This window comes from Juglans microcarpa x Juglans regia, chromosome 2S (assembly GCF_004785595.1).
Source record: "Juglans microcarpa x Juglans regia isolate MS1-56 chromosome 2S, Jm3101_v1.0, whole genome shotgun sequence".
Lineage (NCBI taxonomy): Eukaryota > Viridiplantae > Streptophyta > Magnoliopsida > Fagales > Juglandaceae > Juglans > Juglans microcarpa x Juglans regia.
In genome coordinates this window covers 13,267,026-13,286,059 of record NC_054597.1, presented here as the reverse complement: position 1 = coordinate 13,286,059, position 19,034 = coordinate 13,267,026, and the positions used below count along the sequence as shown (strand labels likewise).

General features: G+C 38.2%; 3 protein-coding genes across 5 annotated transcripts; 1 reads left to right on the top strand and 2 right to left on the bottom strand.

The window, feature by feature from the left end:
* Positions 1 to 4,238: 4,238 nt before the first annotated feature.
* Positions 4,239 to 7,424, bottom strand: LOC121253378. The gene is made up of 4 exons (XM_041153399.1): positions 6,314 to 7,424; positions 6,007 to 6,203; positions 5,642 to 5,904; positions 4,239 to 5,184 (listed from the first exon to the last, which is right to left on the bottom strand). Exons 1-4 carry the CDS (start codon positions 7,422 to 7,424, stop codon positions 4,239 to 4,241), a joined length of 2,517 nt encoding a protein of 838 aa, XP_041009333.1.
* A 6,527-nt stretch (positions 7,425 to 13,951) lies between these two features.
* Positions 13,952 to 16,837, bottom strand: LOC121253614 (5' exonuclease Apollo). Its single transcript, XM_041153599.1, is given in 4 exon segments — positions 13,952 to 14,939; positions 15,317 to 15,424; positions 15,669 to 15,877; positions 16,415 to 16,837. Coding segments are annotated over 4 exon segments (1,320 nt in total). The 5' UTR covers positions 16,707 to 16,837; the 3' UTR covers positions 13,952 to 14,228.
* A 436-nt stretch (positions 16,838 to 17,273) lies between these two features.
* LOC121251538 (crossover junction endonuclease MUS81-like) lies at positions 17,274 to 19,034 on the top strand. Of its 3 annotated transcripts, XR_005938045.1 has the most exons (4): positions 17,275 to 17,932; positions 18,243 to 18,322; positions 18,522 to 18,576; positions 18,688 to 19,034. XR_005938045.1 is itself a non-coding variant. In XM_041150810.1 (3 exons), the coding sequence occupies exons 1-3, from the start codon at positions 17,756 to 17,758 to the stop codon at positions 18,740 to 18,742; spliced, it is 312 nt and encodes a 103-aa protein (XP_041006744.1). In that variant the 5' UTR covers positions 17,274 to 17,755; the 3' UTR covers positions 18,743 to 19,034. The 3 variants fall into 3 exon arrangements, 1 of the variants encoding a protein (XP_041006744.1); XM_041150810.1 differs by lacking the exon at positions 18,522 to 18,576 and having other exon boundaries at positions 17,274 to 17,932; XR_005938044.1 differs by having other exon boundaries at positions 17,279 to 18,322.

Sequence of the window (19,034 nt, the reverse complement as noted above, 5' to 3'; positions counted from 1 at the left end):
GACCCCGCGAGAGCTCCCCCCGCCTTGCGTCATTCTCCACTTCCCCATCGGGCGACAAGTCAAAGAAAACGCCTTCAATTCCCTCCCAACCTCGGAGCGATGCATCAAGTTTGTGGAGTCCAACGTCTAGAATAATTTATTAATCGTACAAGATCTTGCTATGTCAAACATCTATTATTTAAATTCATCTTAATTTATTTTAATTTATTATTATAACTTTTAAATTTTAATATAAAATATAATAAATAATTTAATCTTTTCAAATTTTACAATAATAATAATAATAATAATATTAAAAAAATATTTTAATAATATTTTATCATCTTAACTCAATTCAATTCAATTTAATATCTAAATGTAACTTAAAATTATATGAACGACTATATAAATAAGATATACATATTCAAACGATATTTTTTTCTTTTTTTATTTACTGGGAAGGGGTTTTGAATTTTAGACTTTCACTTTAGAGGTTAAGATTATGTCTGGCCACACTTTTGACATATTCAAATAAATTTTATACTATTTATTATCGTATCCGTCTTTCAAAATATATTAAATAGTTAAGAAAAATTAGGAAATATATTTTATATGTATCTTAAGACCGAGCCGTGAATACAAAATCACACGCATGATTCAACGGTAATGAAAGAAGTCAGTCACAACCACATAAATTTGCAGCAGGCTTGGGAATACAGGCAGCAAATTTCTGGCTGAGACAAAGAAATATAAGCATGCCGTGTTGAAATTCGTGCACATAATTTTCACTCGGAGAAAGTGTTGCGTGACTTTTGACCTCTGAGCAATTGGGTTTAATGGGGTTCACAGGGAAACTAATTTTGAGCTGTAATACGCTATTTGGCATTGAATGTTCAAAGTTAACCAACTTCGTACTACAGAAAATTCCAAACCATATAATAGAATTCCACCCATCATTCAATCTCTCTATGCATCTCCTCCCTGTATTGACCATGACTTGGGATGCTGAAAGATGACACCCATTCAAAATTTTCAAATATTAAAATCATCCGTCACCACCACAAGCTCGCTTTATTTTCTGTCCACGGCCATTTCTTTTCGTCCTTCAAAGTGTTGAAACAATTCCAGATGGGTAGGTCCAATTGGAGCGAAGACCTGTGGAAAGAGAATTCCGGTGTGAGACCAAAAGTTGTGAAACCAACTTTGACAAAATAAAAGTAAACACAATCAAATAATCAATCATACCACATAAAATTAATATGGTTTGACAAGATGTCTATTTCTACAGAGTTATAAAAGATTTTATTATGCTAAGAAATCACAAATACACTTTGAGGCGAAATCTCATTATTCAGAATATTCAGAACTCACATTAAGTACATATTTATAGTATCACAAGACAGAAATCCTAATTTTCACTTTTCTATGTTATTCGCTCGAGTAAAGTGTTGAACGCACATCGAAGTAAACTCTCTATCTGAGCTTTACTCGAGTGACTTGTCTAACGAGTGTTAAGCAAACTTTAACTTCGGCTTGGGGTGGCACAAGCCTCATTGAAAATCCACCAAAAATCATAACGCATCCTTGTTAGATCAAGTCATCAATTCGGGCCAACACACCAACAAAAGCAGGCTCCACAAACCCAACAACCACCACTATTGTCGATTTGAATGACTGAAACTAACTTAGTTTCATTGCTGAAGTCCTAAGTGAATAAAACTACAGTACAAGAGTTTCAGGCGTCATCCTTGAAAACCAACAAAAAGATGTAAAGAAATTTATAATCAAAACATATAATTAACTGTGGAGTCATCTCATAATGTCTATCTAGGATGTGCGATGCCTAAAACCTCAACTTTCACAAGACTAGAACTCTTTTTAACCACATTCTGGATAAGATTGTTCATCCAGTTCTGGCTCAAGAATCTGGTATACCCGGACCGAAACCCGGGTTGAAACTCAGATCAGATTAGCCCAGGTCAAACCCTGGCCAGAACTTAGATGAATCCGAGTTTTTAACAACCCAGGTTTTGAGTTCCAGGTTGAACCTGGGTTTTTGTTTTTTTTTTAACAAAAAAGAGTGCACATATTCCAGAGGGAAAAATGAGAGTAGCTGCTTCAAGACTACTGCTGTAAAGCCCAGGCCCATGGCCCAAATCAGATGAATCCCAACCCTCAAGATTTTACGGTGTCGTTTAGGTAAGAACTTTTTTTGGTTCAATTTCTCTTCCCTTTTGTTTATCCCCACCCCGACGGTTTTGCTTTTCCTCCCTCTCTTCAATTTAGTTCAGCCCGAATTTTTCTCGTTCCCGTATCCTATCTCCCCACGAATTATTTTTTTATAGTTTCTTTTCTCTTCTTTTCTCACTTTCTATCTCACTCACAACAGAAACCTTCTCGGTCTCTCACTATTATGATTTATGTCAATTTGTAATTTGTAAATCTGGAAATATGGTAGGCAATTCGAGGTGCCTGGCCTCCACAAGTGTAAACGCAATATTCTGGAAAATCTGATACATCATGCATTGATAACTGTCATATAAATAGAGTTTTACATGGACTTAGTCAAATACTAGACTGACCCACGACACCAACTGACCCATTAATTATACGGACTCAAAATAGGAACTGAATAACAAATACTGAAGAAAAAACATAGTAAATGTGCTTCATAACAAATACAGGCTGGAACCATCACACAAGTGGCCCGTAACAACCTACTGGACTCAACTACCCAAACAACTCGAATAAAACCCATTAAATCAACTACGGTCCATAGGCCCAGACCCAGTCCACCATACTTCGGACAATACCTTAAGATTAGGGTTCCCTCATTTCGCAACTCATAACACACGCCGGCTCTTCAGAAGACCTTGTCTACAAGGTCTGGAAATCGCCTCTACAACTCTTCTCGATCCACCCATGAAGCATCGTTCTCGTCCAAACCTTTCCACTGGACTAGCATCTCTATACCAGCCCTTCTTCCTTTCTTGATGATACGCCTGTTGAGTATGATTTCTGGCTCAGGTTCGAGGTGCCCTTCGGAGGTAAGCCGCAACAACTTTGTGGATGGTTAAACTTGTTCTCCCAAGGTCTTTTTGAGACACGAAACATGAAATACCGGGAAGATCTGTGACTCGGGTGGTAGATCTAAACAGTAAGCCAATTTGTCGATTTTTTTAGTTATGGTGTACGGACCATAATATCTTGGGGAAAGCTTGAGATTCCTCCTCATAGCTACTAACATCTGTCGGTAGGGATGAAGGCGAAGGTAAACTTTGTCGCCGATCTGAAACTCTCGATCCGTCCTATGTTTATCCACGTAAAATTTCATCTTTTCTTGAGCTTCCTTTAAATTTTTGCGGACTAACCTATTTATGAGTTATCTGCTTCTTAGTTCTTCCTCAACAGCTTGAACCTTAGTTACTCCCGGTTCATAAGGCATCATCCTCGAAGGTAGTTGTCCGTAGACCAATTCATACGATGAAATCTTGGTGGAATTGTGTTCCGAGGTATTGTAGGCGTATTCGGCCAGAGGCAGCCATCGTGCCCAGTCACGAGTTCTGTCTCCTGAAAAGATTCTGAGGTAGCCTTCTAACCCTTTGTTGACTATCTCTGTTTGGCTGTCTGTTTGAGGGTGGTAAGCTGAGCTAAGCATTAACTCAGTGCCACTCATTTGGAAAAGTTCTCTCCAGAATTGACTGGTGAACACTAGATCCCTGTCACTCACAATTGTTAAGGGAAAACCATGTAATTTAAAAACAGTGTCAAGGAATACCCTAGCCACCGAGGCTGCTGTGTATGGGTGTGATAGGGACATGAAGTGAGCATACTTGCTCAATCTGTCTACTACCACCAGTATTACAGTTCGCCCTCCTGAAGATGACATTCCCTCAATGAAATCCATACTGATATCAACCCAATTCCGTGTAGGAATAGGTAGAGGCTGGAGCAGTCCTGCTGGGTTTATATTCTCCATCTTATTTCTCTGGCAAACATCGCATTCCCGAACGAAATCCCTGACATCCTTTCTTAACCCAGGCCAAAAAAACTCTTTTTTTAACTCTTGCATATGTCTTATAGAACCCCATGTGACCTGCTAATGGGCTGTTGTGGAACTTCTGCAGGATCTCATGCTGGAAGGTCACCAGGTTCCCGAGGTGCACCATGCCTTTATAAAAGAGCAGGCCATCACGTACTTGGTAAAATGATTGGTTTTCCAGGGTTCCCTGATGGCATTTGCTAATTAGCTTTTGTAACTAGGGATTCTGTAGGTAAGCTCTCTTTAACTCCTTAATCCAATTGGTTTGAAGAAGGCTTATGACTTGAGTATGTGCTGGTTTGGATTGTATCTGGCTGGAAATGGAAGTGGTTTGTTTGATTGGGCTTTGTGTATCTGGAGGGTTTTCTGAGGTGGTTAACTGGGGTATTATCTCGGGCTCCTTCATGGAGGGTAACCTGGATAGTGCATCAGCCACCTGATTGGTTTTCCCACTCTTATATTCCACTGAAAAATCGTATCCTAGCAGTTTGGAAACCCATTTCTGTTGTGCCGGAATCCCCACCCTTTGCTCTTGTAGGTATTTCAAAGCTTGTTGGTTTGTACGAACTTTGAAATGTTGTCCCAATAAATAATGCCTCAATTTTCTGATTGTCATTACTAGTGCCAAAAGTTCTTTCTCATAAGTTGATAAGGAGAGACTCCTACCCTTTAGGCCTTGGCTAAGGTAGGCTATAGGTTTCTTGTCCTGCATTAATACAGCCCCTAGACCTTCTCCTAATGCATCATACTCCACAACAAATCTCTTAGAAAAATCAGGTAAATTTAATACTGGAGGACTTACCATTGCTGCCTTAAGCCTTTCAAAGGCTTCTTGTGCCTTGTCGGACCACATAAAGACATTCTTCTTTAAAAGAGCAGTTAAGGGGGCTGCAATAGCTCCATAATTTCTCACAAATTTTCTGTAATATCTTGTAAGACCCAAAAATCCCCTTAAGGCCTTCAAATTTCTGGGCAGTAGCCACTGTTGCATAGCTGAAATTTTATGAGGGTCAGTTTTAACTCCTTCCTTAGAAATTAAGTGACCTAAATACTCCACCTCACTACAACCAAACACACACTTAGACTCCTTGGCATAAAGCTGATGGAATCTTAAGGTGTCTAAAACAACTTGCAAATGTTTCACATGATCTTTTAAAGACTTGCTATAAATCAATATATCGTCAAAAAAAACCAAAACAAACTTTCTCAAGTAAGGTTTAAAAATCTCATTCATCAACCCTTGGAAAGTGGATGGGCATTAGTAAGCCCAAAAGGCATCACCATAAATTCATAGTGACCCTCGTGAGTTCTAAAATCAGTCTTTTGTATATCTCCCTCACGCATTCTAATTTGGTGATAACCAGAACGCAAATCCAGCTTTGAAAAAATTTCAACCCCATAAAGTTCATCAAGCAATTCATCAATGTTAGGAAGATGGTACTTATCTTTTATTGTGTCCTTGTTGAGAGCACGGTAATCAACACAAATCCTCCAACTTCCATCTGCTTTCCTGACTAGCAACACGGGTGACGAGTAGGGACTCTGGCTTCCTCTAATTATCCCACTTTTGAGCATCTCAGCCACCAACTTTTCTATCTCTTTTTTTGATAGTAGGGATACCTGTAAGGCCTTACACAAGTTGGTTTTGCTCCCTCCAATAGCTCAATTTTATGGTCATGACTCCAGGGTGGAGGCAATCCTTTTGGTTTTGAAAAAACATCCTCAAACTTCTTCATAATCTGTTCCAACATTGGTTCCCTGGGTTCTTCAATCTGCCTCTCAGTTTCACCAATTAATTGCAGCCACATTCCTTTGACTGTTCCTTGTTGTAAATTGGAAACATCTTCCACTACTTCCAAGGCTTCCTTTAGAGGTTGTAGACCCTGCAGTTGGATTTTAGTCCCCCTAAAATCAAACTGCATAGTGAGATCAAAAAAATTCCATAGGATTGATCATAGATCTCGCAACCAATCAACTCCTAATACCACATCACAGCCTCCTAGAGTTAATAGATAGAGATTAGCCATACTCTTTAAACTCTGTAGCTGAATAGGAACTATCCTACAGTAACCTTGGCAAGGAAGGCTATCCCCATTAACCACTTTAACTGTCAGTTGGCTCTCCTCCACTGATTGTTTCAATTTCCTTGCTACATAAGGATCCACAAAGCTGTGTGTGCTTCCTGTGTCAATAAGAATAAAAACTTTTGTTGATTAATTAAGCCCTCTATCCTCATCGTTTTAGGGGATAGTGATCTAGCCATGGCATGTAGAGAAATGCCAAGTAGTTCACCCATCTCCTTAAATTCTTCATCCATTTCCTTTGGTTCCACGATGGCCAACTTCCCCTCCTCAAACTCGTCACTCTCCCCTTCTTCAATTCCTTCCAACAAAAATAGCTTAGGCTTATTGCATTTGTGACCAATGTGGAATTTTTCATCACAATAGTAATATAAACCTGTCTCCCTCCTTTCTTGCATTTGGGTTGGGGTTATTCTTTTAATGGGCATTATGGGTTTTCTATTTGGGTTGTATGGGATTTGTGGAGTTATATTTTCTGGTCTATGGAGTGGTGCTGGTAATATGAGGATTGGTGGGGCTGGTGGAAGTTTTGGCAGGTAAGTCTGAGTGGGTTGACTTGGATTTTGGGTTCTGTTTGGGGCTGCCCTGCTCCTCCAAGCTACCTCTTCCTCTTGTGACTTTGCTAACCCAAATGCAGCTGAAATTGTATTTGGTTTAAGCATTGTTACCATAATTTTAAGATCATCCCTTAGGCCACTAATGAAGGTACTATTACGAAATTCGTCCGAAAGTCCCTTAATTTTATTTGATAGGATCTCAAACTCAGTTTGGTAATCTTCTACCGCAGAGGTTTGTCTTAGTTTTGTAAAGGCTCCGATTGGATCCTCAAATATTGAGGGCCCAAACCGCACTCTAAGTGCTGCTGTAAACTCCTCCCATTTTCCCATAGTGCCCGAATCCTTGAGCCAAGAGAACCAAGATAAAGCCTTGCCTTCCATGTGGAAGAAGGCAATCTGAATTTTTTGGTCTTCGGGTGTGTTGAAATATTCAAAGAACTGTTCAGCCTTAAGGATCCATTCCACAGGGTCTACCCCATTAAATTTAGGAAAATCTATTCTTAGGGATCTAGTATGTATCCCTCCATTGCCCTCAAATAATGGATTATTGAACTGACCTTTAACATTGGATGATCCTTCTCCCGAGTTTCGATTATTGGCCTTTAGAGCTAGTTGGTCATAACTTGCTGCCAAATTGTTGAGCTGCTGTAACACAGCTTCCAGCATGCCTTTTTGTCTGCTTTGTTCTTCCCGCAGGTGCCCCGCTTCGGCTGTGAGCATGGAGACTGCTTCAGACAGTTGAGCTTGGCGTGTACCCTCAGCCATGATGCAGGAACGCAACTCTGGATACCACTGTTATGATTTATGTCAATTTGTAATTTGTAAATCTGGAAATACGGTAGGCAATTCGAGGTGCTTGGCCTCCACAAGTGTAAACGCAATATTCTGGAAAATCTGATACCTCATGCATTGATAACTGTCATATAAATGGAGTTTTACATGGACTTAGTCAAGTACTAGATTGACCCACGATACCAACTGACCCACTAATTATACGGACTCAAAATAGGAACTAAATAACAAATACTGAAGAAAAAACATAGTAAACGTGCTTCATAACAAATACAGGTTGGAACTTTCACACAAGTGACCCGTAACAACCTGCTGGACTTAACTATCTAAACAACTCGAATAAAACCCAATTAAATCAACTACGGTTCGTAGGCCCAGACCCGGTCCACCATACTTCGGACAATACCCTAAGATTAGGGTTCCTCATTTCGCAGCTCATAACACTCACTTTCCTGCATTTTGGCCAAATCTGAGTCTCCATTGGTGCCATCTTCAAACTCGACAACGGTATGTGTTCCCTCCCTCCGAATCTCATCCATTCACCCCCAATACCGTGAACCACCAACTAAAGTTACCGAGCTCTCTCTCCTGCACGACGGAATCCTTGAGACCATTGACTCACGCCTGCATCCTTCACCATCTTACCACGTTATGGCCACCCCGAACTGTTACACACCCCAAGCGGCAGGCTGCCTTTTGTTTTATATTCCAACCAAAGCTGCATCCTCAGGCCGTGAACTACCATGAAACAACCAAGGTGCACGGTCACTTCCACCCAATTAATACCGCAAGCCAGACCCACGGAAGAACACCTCAAAGCCGTAAGAAATGCTCCATCGCATCCTCTGTTTTAAGAAGCGTAAACAGAGCAAACTATCTTCTTGCTCCTAGGCTCGGTTCCACCCTCTCCACGCCCTCACCGTGAAGCCCACAGAGTACTGTCCGAAGTCCTTATGTGATCTCTCCTCCTTGCTAGTTCTGTCTCGGTAAGCCTCTACTGCACCCCTCTGCTATACACAAACGGCTACCTTATTTTCAAATAAAATGTAAGTGATTTCTTCGAGCCTTCCATAAAGTTTATTATGCATAGTAGAGTAAACTTTTAAGATGAAATTTCATTTATTTCCCTCTGAGTTATAAGTCTAATTATAATGCGTTTTGAAATTGTATTTTTGTTGGGTTTGATTTTACGATGGGTATAAGTTTGATTGCAGAAAAGTATTGAGTTATTTTTAGTGTTCTTCGTCTCACTTTATATTTAACGGAAAATATTTAAAGACTTTAATTATATTATCTGATATTAATTTTATAATTTGATTTTGGTAGTAAATTGTAAGTTAAGCATATTATATGAAATAAATCTTTGATAGTTTTAAATTAGATATGATTAGTAATTTACGATATTTTTTTAATTTAAGTATTATTAAGAATATTTTATGAATTAATTTTGTTTAAGAAATTTACGATTTCCTACTAGATTATATGTTTGAAGTATTAAATTATCGTTTTAATAATAGTTTATAGATATATGAGTTTTAAATATAATTAAGTTAATTTTCGAAATGAATTGAAGTTGCCTTGCCATATTTGATAAAATTATTTTATAATAAGTTAAGATTATTTTTAATGATAATATATTTATTAGATTTTTTATAACTATATAGTAATTAAAGCTATTTTTTGTAGTATGAATTTAGGTAAATGAAGAGTTTTAGTCTTTTAGAAGTTCGGTAACACTTAGTGTTCTGTACAGATGACTATTGACTTTCATTCAACACGATTGTAGAAAGATTCAGAATAGCTAAAAAGTGTAAGTAAACGAAGTTCCTATACTAGATTTGCATAAAAAGAAATGAATTGAGGTTGGTTTGTAAAAATGTGCATGTTGTTTAAAAGGAAAAGGTAAAAAATGACCTTAAAATATGTTTTAGATTCACTCATAAGATATGTATGAAAGAGAAAAGAAATGATTTTTACATGAATAGTATAGACATGAGCAATATTTGACATATTTCTGAAATGTGCAAAAGAGCGAATATGATATATGTGAATTTTTGTACATATGATATGAAAATGATTTGGATTTGTTTTTTATCAAATGGAAATTATATGAATATGTTCAGCACGTGGTTTGATATGATATGGATATGAAAAACCTTTGGCATACTTATCTGTTTTGATTCTGATTCTGAATATGGTTCTGATATGATGATACTGATTCACGTTATATGGTTGGTACCAACATGATATGATATGAGTGCACCCACTTTGGAAATAAAGTGGTCTTTTATGTATTCTTTTCTGTATGCACACTTGGGACTTTGAGATTGAAAAATAAGAATTTTCAAAATATGATATTGTCTGATTTGGCCACCGGGGATAGTATAACCCTAGCGGGGGTTAAACATTGTATATGATATGATATGGTGACATGATATGATAAGATGAAAATGTTTAATTATGATATGAACAAAGTGTTTTTGAATATGAATAAAGCGTTTTTTAATATGAAAATGGTCTTTGAATATAAACGAATCTTTGAATATGAGCAATTAGTTTTTGAATATGAAAAGAGTCTTGAAATATGAAAATGGTCTTTGAATATGAACAGTTGGTTTTTGAGTATGAAAATATTGAAAAGTCGCTCTGATTTTTCTTAAAACACGTTTATGAAATCTGCATGTATATGAAAATAAAATGTTTTGTTTTTGCATACTGAACTTTCTGAAAAGACTCATGTTTACATACTAGTATATGTTTTCTATTACTGAGTTGTTGATAACTCACCCTTTATTTCCATAATAATTTTTAGATAATTTTGATGGTACAACTGGAAATCAAGTCTAGAATTCATGTATAAGGCTACGTGAGCATGGTAAAATAAGTACAAAGAGGGTACTTTGGTTATCTAGCATTTTATTCAATAGTTTTGCATGTTTTGCTTTGTCAATTGGATATTTTGGAAGGTTGAAGTTTATTTTGAGACTTAGTGGCATTCATAGTTAATTATTTTGATAGTAGTAGTTTTAATTTTAAACATTGAGATTCATGTGTAATTGAGAAGTTAGAGTCTATATCTAAATTGAGATTTATGATTTTTGAGTGACAAATAATGACTCTCCAACCCAACTGAAACCGAGGCGTTACAACTGCTTTTCCTTTTCTGTGCCATGCATGCTCACACACCTTGTAAAGCTCGCCTCTGCGCAGCGAGATCCCCACGTGCTCTATGAATATTGTTGCTGTTGGTATTTTTTAATAAATAGAATTTTTTGTAACGTTTTTTTTTTATTGCTATATATTACGGTAGCATTAGAAATTGAGAAGGGTCATCAATGTGGTTTTATTCCTAATCCATTAATAGCTTTAATGTTTCAAGAGTTAATGTACGTTACAGAGTTAGTTACGTTTTTTTTTTTTTAAATAAAAATTATGTTTGACCATTGTGGGGTTGATTCGTTTTTTATCATTAGTTTTGTCACTTTATTTCTTACTGGTTCTGTGCTCATGTGTTAATTGCTAAGCCGTTTTATTTATATTTATTTGGGTGTTTTATTCTTTTGATTGCCCAGTTTCGAATCTCTTGTTTAACGTCTACCTTCCTTTTTAAATTGAATAGAGGTCGGCGTACATAGTATGGTGTTGGTTGCAGAGTGATATTATTATTTTTCTTTATCAGATGAAACATTGTGTTTTCTTTGAATAATAGAAAGAGACAAAGTATGTATATATTTTTTGAAAGATTTTCCAAAAAATAGAAAGGTGTTTTTTGAGAAGAGTTTTGAGCTCAACCACTTGTGCAGAATTGGTTCGGATTATACGACGATCGGTTAGATTGTTATATTTTAAAAGAGTCAAGTTAAAAAGAGTTCTGCTGTACCGGTTAATTTGAAACTTTGTACATTGCAGAGGGCTTGAATCTCCTTAAAGAGAGCGATTTCTGTATTTCAGTCCAAACTGACTTTATTTTAATTTTAATTTAATTATAATTTTTATTATATTATTGTGTATTTCATCAACAGTTCTAATTATGGTAACAAATGTCAATACCCTCCTTTCCACCCTCTCTTCTAACACCCAAATCGATTATGGGTTCTACAACTTCTCCGCCAGAGAAAACTCCGACAGAGTTAAGTGTTAACGCAGTTGCGCTTTGTAGAGCAGACCTTACGCCGACCAACTGCCGGAGTTGTGTCAATAAGTCTACTTACGAGCTCTTACTTCTGTGTCCAAACCAGGAGGATATCATGTGGTACATGAATTGTACAATACAATACTCGAACAACTCTATATTCGGTGTCATGCAGTTTGAACCTGTGCAACATCTTTACGCCTCTGTAAATGTCACGGACCCGAGTGGGACGTTCGACCAGGTGCGAGAGACATTGCTGGATAGCCTGGGAAGTGAGGCTGCAGCTAGCGCTTCAACTCTTTGCAACTTTGCAACTGGTGGTGCGAGCTCCCCATACTTCATTCTTCTAGGTGCAAGCAATTTCGCGTACCCATTGCGAACCGAAAGTGACATGGCAGGTAGGGGCATTTGTGTAATTGTAAAAAGTAAAAAATGAAAAGAAACTCTGAGAAGAAGAATCAATAAACCCCTGAAGTGAGCAGTACGGAGTCTTCAGAGAAGACGAAGGGTCTAGATCAAGTGGCTCCTAATCATTCACAGCATGACGGCCAAGGAGAAATCTCAATCCCGTCCGGCCTAAAGGGTCATGGGTTCAAAAATGAAATGATTTCACTAGAAAAAATGCTTAAACAGTTACAAAGTGAGGATGAATTCAAGGCAATTGGGATTGTCGGCGAGCTAGGTGTCGAAAAATCAACTCTTTGCCAAGCGCTTCTCAACGAGAATGAGGTCAAAACCAGCTTCCTTCCTAGGATTTGGGTACGCATGTCCAAGAAAAGTGAAGCAGAGAACTATAAAACTTTACTGGAAGAGAGATTGGGTGGATAAAAGATTTTCATTCAAGATAATCTAAAGTGTACATAGCATATAATATTTATATACAAACTCTCCATAACTTCCTCCTATACATAAGCTATTCAAAAATAAAAAACACTATCACAACGTAACAAAGCTGTTGGCCCGAAATATCAGTTGCAATATCCTCCATTTTGACTGGGGCACTCTTGTTCCCTTGGCTCCTGCTGTGTCGTTAGGATCAATTTCAATTTTATCTCCAATAAGAACTCACAGGAAGCAGTCGTTAAAAGAATGTTGGAGTGTCTTGGAGTTGACGAGGAGATCATTCAGAGCATCTGCGTGGATAATGGACTCCTCCTCAATAATAAGGAACGCATCTATGCTCTACATCTCCAATTGAATGGTAAGAAGTATCTCATCGTACTTGATGATGTTTGGAAAAAGGATGAATAGTACCGAGATTTGAGTGTTGCAATAAATCGTAGCTATGATTGGAATGAACGTCTTGCATATGGATTGGCAAAAGGAAACGAGGGAACGGTGATTGTCACGAGAAGGAATAAGGAGGTAGCGAAGATGATGGTCGGGAAGGAAGAAAACATACATGACCTTCTGCCCCTTTGGAACCAAGAGAGCTGCTGGTCAATATGCACAAACATGGTCGAGAGAGAGAAACAAGTGTTGAACTTAAAGGGTCAAGAAGATTTAGAAAAAGCAAATAAGGATCTTTTCGAAAAGTGTGGTGGCCTTCCACTCGCAGCAAAGATGATGAGGAAAACTATGGCGAAAAAGCTGAAAGACGAACCCCATGTTCTCGACCGACGACGACAAAGCGTCCGGAGAAGGCACAAATCATGTTCGTGATCTTCAAAGAAGCGAGGCCCACGACGACGGAGCGTCCAAAAAAAGCCAAGAAGTTGGTCGTGTTGGATCAAAAAATGGGGGTTAAACGAAAAGTGGGAGATTTTAGGTGGAAGAGAGAAAGAGAATCGACGGCCTGAAGAGAACTAGAGAAGTTGCGCGGAGAAGAGAAGAAGAAAATGGCCAGAGAAGAGAGAAGGCACGCAGAGAAATTACCAGAGAAGAGAGACGGCACGCGGGGAAGAATCGAAAGAGACTTTTCATTTAACTTTAGATCCCGCCCAAACCTTCAGCGCATTCAAGTAAAATAAAAAAAGGTTCGTTTCATTCATCCATGTCAGCACTTCGGTGCATTTCGGTACACAATATTGCCTGAGTTAAGAGTTTTCCATAAAAAAATCCGGGTACTGGGTTTTCCGCGTACCGGGTTTAAACCCAGTACCCAGCCCGGGTGTACCCAAGTTGGAGGACGGGTACCGGGCCAGGACCGTTAATTCGGGTTCCAGAACGAACCGGAAAAAATCCGGCCCGGATGAACAGGGCTAATTCTGGGTACATACAGTGGCATTCAACATGCAGAATCATCTCTGTCAAATTGTTATTGAAAGCATGTCAAACTTCTCAAGTCAATAATCAAAATAATAAGAATTTACTTATAAAAATAATAATAACCAAAATAATACAATGGACAAAGATGTAGCGAAAAATATCAAGGAAAAAGAATGGTTTCGTGTTCTTCATTAATCAACAAGTTATCAGCATTGTACTTTCTCAGACAATTTTGATCAGAAATGCAATGGGCCATGAAATAGTTTCTTCTTATCTTGCCCTCTACAATGTTACACAGAAAGCAATGAAAATAATAAAATGGATATGAGGGAGAAAAGGAATAAAAATATCCAGTTTCAGGGGAATTTCGAACTCTAGTTGAATTACATCCAACCTTTGGATACACCCACCACCTTTTCACTGCCAACAATGAACAATCAATCAGGACAGTCATTTTCCACTATCTTTGCCCCGCACTGTCTTCGTCTCAACGCACGCATCCTGCTCATATGAATACCTGAATATTTAACCTTCACAGTTCTTCCTCTTTTCCACTCTGACTCAGCAGAAACACCCTTGCTAAAGAAAGTCCTGGTCCAGACAGCTGGAACTTTTTCAACTCTCTCTTTTCTCTTATGTTTGTGATGTAACATTTGAGCTGGTTTGTTGGCTCCACAAAGACAGCCAAAATAGTACAAAGGATCAACGTAGCAAGTAGATGAAGAGACAATGCCTTTCATGCTGGTCGGCTGGACAAGTTTTAGAAAATCCTCCAACTCTGCAAAGCATGAGTGATCCGAGTATGGAACAGAATAAATGTACTCATGAAATCTTTCCACATAACCTAGACCTCCATTTTGCTTATCAGTGCAGTTCCCACTGTTTCCACTCCATTTGCTTTTGTTGTAATGAGAAGTTAAAAGAGAACCAAAAAGTTTGTCACCTCTTTCAAGAGGTTTCACCACCCATGGAAGACCAGATGGCATGATACCAATGGTTGGGCGCATTGCATTCAGTCCCTCTAAAGTTTCAATGTTAAAACTGTAACGAGGAACTGCTCGCACTCTCGTAAGAGAGGTATTGGTGGTAAATATGTCATGGAACCCAAGAAGGTGCATAGTTTGTAAGCGTTCTGGCCACACCCAAATCTTGAATTAAGAAAACAAGAAAATAAAGTGAACAAATGAATAGCTAACAAATCAGAAGAAAAAATATTAAAGATACAGTTTCCAACATATATATGTAGATACTAGCATAGGGGAAAAAGTAAATAAGAATATCAGCATACTTTTAACTTTAAAGTCATATGATCAATGACGCAGTTCAAATGTTATAGAAATAAGAAAACATAAAGGCTACAACATTGATGATAAAATGTTATATTATTTTCTGCAGTCATTTCCAAAGTGGAAGTTCCTCCTAGGTGCATATGCATCATGGTCCATCATGCACTTTACAGAGACCATAATGGTAATCCATAAATAGAAATCTAGAATCTCCTCCTGAAAAAAGGGAATGAACAGACCTTTATTTTAAGTGCACGAGAAATGTGAAGCAAAAGATCTTCTTTCCCCAAAGAATCAATCCCAATAATGAAGTCATGTTCAGGATGGGAGCCAATGATATTGACAACCTGGAAGAAGCCATCAAATGATTAGCTAGCAAAACAAGAATTTTTTATTAATATGATATGTTTTTGGCTAAATTGATACGATATCTGATTAAAAAAAAACGAAAATTTTAAAACATAAAAATAAACTACTTGCATCTACAGATCAGCGTCATTGTTCACTTACACGCAGCTGCAAAGTGCATAAGACTTTACCAAACGATCTAGGCTAAACTAATGAACCTCTTAGAGAGACACGCAAGTGCACCTGCTGAGCAGCAACTTCTCGAGACGGAAAACCATATGATGGATTGCAGTATGTGTTATCCAAGTAAAGAATGTCGACCACGTCATCCTTGAGGGCATTGAGGAGCATGGTCCTCCCTATATCTGCCCTCTTACAAGTTGCTTCCTAGCGGAAATCACCGGTGTAAAGCAAACAACCAAAATCTCCACGGAACAAGAACATAACTGCCCCTGTTGCATAAAGATAAAGAAATGAACAATCATAAAGCCAATTTCAAATTAGGTTCAACATTATAACCAGGTGCCCTGTTCAAAACAAAATCAATTTTCCAAATGAACTAGTTAGCAACCAAATCACATCCCCGAAAAGGGATAGTCATTTACATGTGCACAAATTACAAGCATCATCCAACAATAAGAAGAATCAGCACATGTAGGCACGCATGCACGCACACATACACATCAGCCTACAATATACGCAAGCGCGCACTTGCCACAGAGACACACCAATCAACAATCAGTAAGAATTGAACTCGTACTATGCATTGCTAAAACTTGACAAGAACTCATTCTTTCTTTACATGTAGCTAATCTATAAAGCAAGGAAATCCAATGAAAATCATAAATCTAATTACAAATTTAAGTACTCGAAAGAAGGGGTTCTATTCTTTAAAAACCTAAACCAAGCAGTTGGTGAGTAATTAAACCAAGACATCAACTATAAATCTTACTTCTGTTTATTTGTACTCTTTCTATAGTAAAACTTACCAGGGCAATGGTGAGCGTCGATGGACAGGACCTGGACGACGGACTGCGTACCGGTGGAGGTTGGAGAGAGAGAGAGGGAATGCCATACGCCGACATCGAGGACGCGGAGCAACGAGAGGTTGAAGTCCCGGAACCTGAAGGGGAAGAGCTTGGCGGTGAGGCGGGAGCAGAAGATTGGGCCCTTTGACCAGGTGGAGGACAGGCCTTGGGTGTGGTCGGAGTGGAGGTGAGTCAAGAAGTAGGCCTGGCTGTAGCCCGTCCACCGGTCCACCGAGATCAGGCCCTTGTCCATTGCATGCGACGGCGGTGTTTCTTGGGCTCTGTAGGACCGTCACCGGCAAGGATGAGGACGGAGAGAGAGGAGCCAGAGAGTTTCTGTTATTTTAGCGCACACACAGAGGTGATTGTTTTTGAAATTTCAACTTTGGAAAATTGAAAAGACTTGAAATTTATAAGTGTTGGCGGAAATTAAAGGCTTGAAATATGAAAAGAATAAATATAAACAGAAGTTACGGAACTATTTTGTATATATAATGTGGTATCATATAGATCATATATCTTTCAAGTTTAAAAATAAAAAAAATAGAAAATTAGAAGCAGCCATGTAATGAATGTAAAGTATATACTACTACAGTAACTTTTCTCTAACATTACTCATATAAAAAACTCTACTCGCATCTGGGATTAGAACCAACATCGTACACGTCTATTTATGTGTAAAAATAAAACGGGATGTTTCATTGAAGGAAAACTCTTCAATCAGGCAAATTTGCGAACCGATTGCACACCGAACGATTACGAAACAAAGTGTTTCATTGAAGAGAGACTTTTGAATTTAGTGCATCTGGAGAGGGAAGAAATTTTCGAATTAACCATACGGTGCGTTTCGTTTTTTTATGCATCTCCTCCCCGTGTTTTCCAAGTCCTCCCCCATCTGTAGACTGAAACCATCCCTAACCCTAACCCCTCCCTAACCCGTCGCAGTCCCTCCCCCATCGGAAATGATCCCTAACCCTAACGTTCCTTTTCCATTCACCCGTAGCTTTCCCTTGTTCCAGGATCTGCCTTGATATCCCCTGTCGCATTCCGAACCCCACAAGTCACAACACCTGAGTGCCATTTTGTTCTTCTTCTTGTTCTTCTTCTTTAATCTCTGAACACGCCCTAAAACCTTCACTGGAAACCCTAGAAATTAGTGCTTGAAATGGACATGCAGAGGCGTGTGGTCAATTCAACATTTATCGAGAATATATTTACTCAATCCAGAATCAAAATCGAGATGAGTTCTCTTGAATCCTCTTACCTATTAGTTCATAATGCTTCTTTGAAATTTTGTCATAAATGTTGACTCTTCTGCTGGTTAGACGGTTACCAGTTGGAGATGGAATCTGGATAGCTCGCCATAAATATGTTGATAGTGAATATGTACTTGATTATATTGTTGAAAGGAAGAATGTTGATGATTTACACTGTTCCATCAGGGATAATCGATATTGGGACCAAAAACTTAGGCTTTTGGTATTTCAAATAACTCAATGCCTTATATTTCTTTCTTGAAGTTTCCCTGCAACTGTTATTTCTGGTGTTAAAATTTGCTACACACACATACATGAATGGATGGTTGCTTTGAGAGTAAAAAAACTCTTGCTCTTGTGGTCTGTTGAGCATGCTTAAGGATAGAGCATTTGAAGTTCTTTCCTAGTAATTTTAGTATTAGGATTTCAGTTTGCATGTGCAAGAATTTGCTACTCTGTCTCATCTTCTGCTTATGTTTATCTTTAATTTATATCATCCTGACTTTTTTGGGTGTTAAGTTGCTTTTTGTAAGAGGTGTGGACTTAAGAGGCTGAAATATCTTGTGGAGGATGACCCAAATTCTTTCGAAGTTGCCGAAAGCATCAAAACAACGTAAGTGATTTTCTGAAAGTATTTGTAAGATCCAGATTTTTTTAAACCAGAACATGCATGCGTGTTTGCGACTCCATGGTTAGCCTATTAAACAGATGCAACAAATAAATAGCTATATATAATAAAATGTGGACTTGTGCTTAGAGGTGTGAAATTGTCCTTAATATATTGGAACCAAATTTTATTTTGAAATAAATAGTAATACAAGAACCATGGAGAAATGATAAATTTGATTCACGCCTGTTGCATCCCAGGTTTGTTCATCTACAAGTCCCTAAGCACATATCCTAATATAGAACTTGAATGGGTGCCTTTTTATTTTATTTTATTCCACTCATTCTGCTTCAACACTCTGTTTTGACTAGGAGGGCGACCGAAGTGCACAAGAGGAGATGCTTAGCAGGCAGAGTAAAGATGTGATCAATTTAGTTGCTAGTAAGAATATATTCAACTTAGTCCGGGGCAAATGAGTGTTTTAATCCCCTTGAACTAACAATGCTTCATGGGCTCTGAAGCTTGTATTTCATGATGCAAAAGCAATTTGCTTTAAACTTCAAGGAGATTTCACAATTGAGCACTATAAATAAGAGATGAGAGTGTGGAGGATTTGTTGAAGAGCTTTCTTATGTTGAGCAGTGCTCTGTTTAATTATTAGGACTTGGACGTTATTTCACATTCTCTATTGAAATGTTCAGAAAAGATATGCCAATCA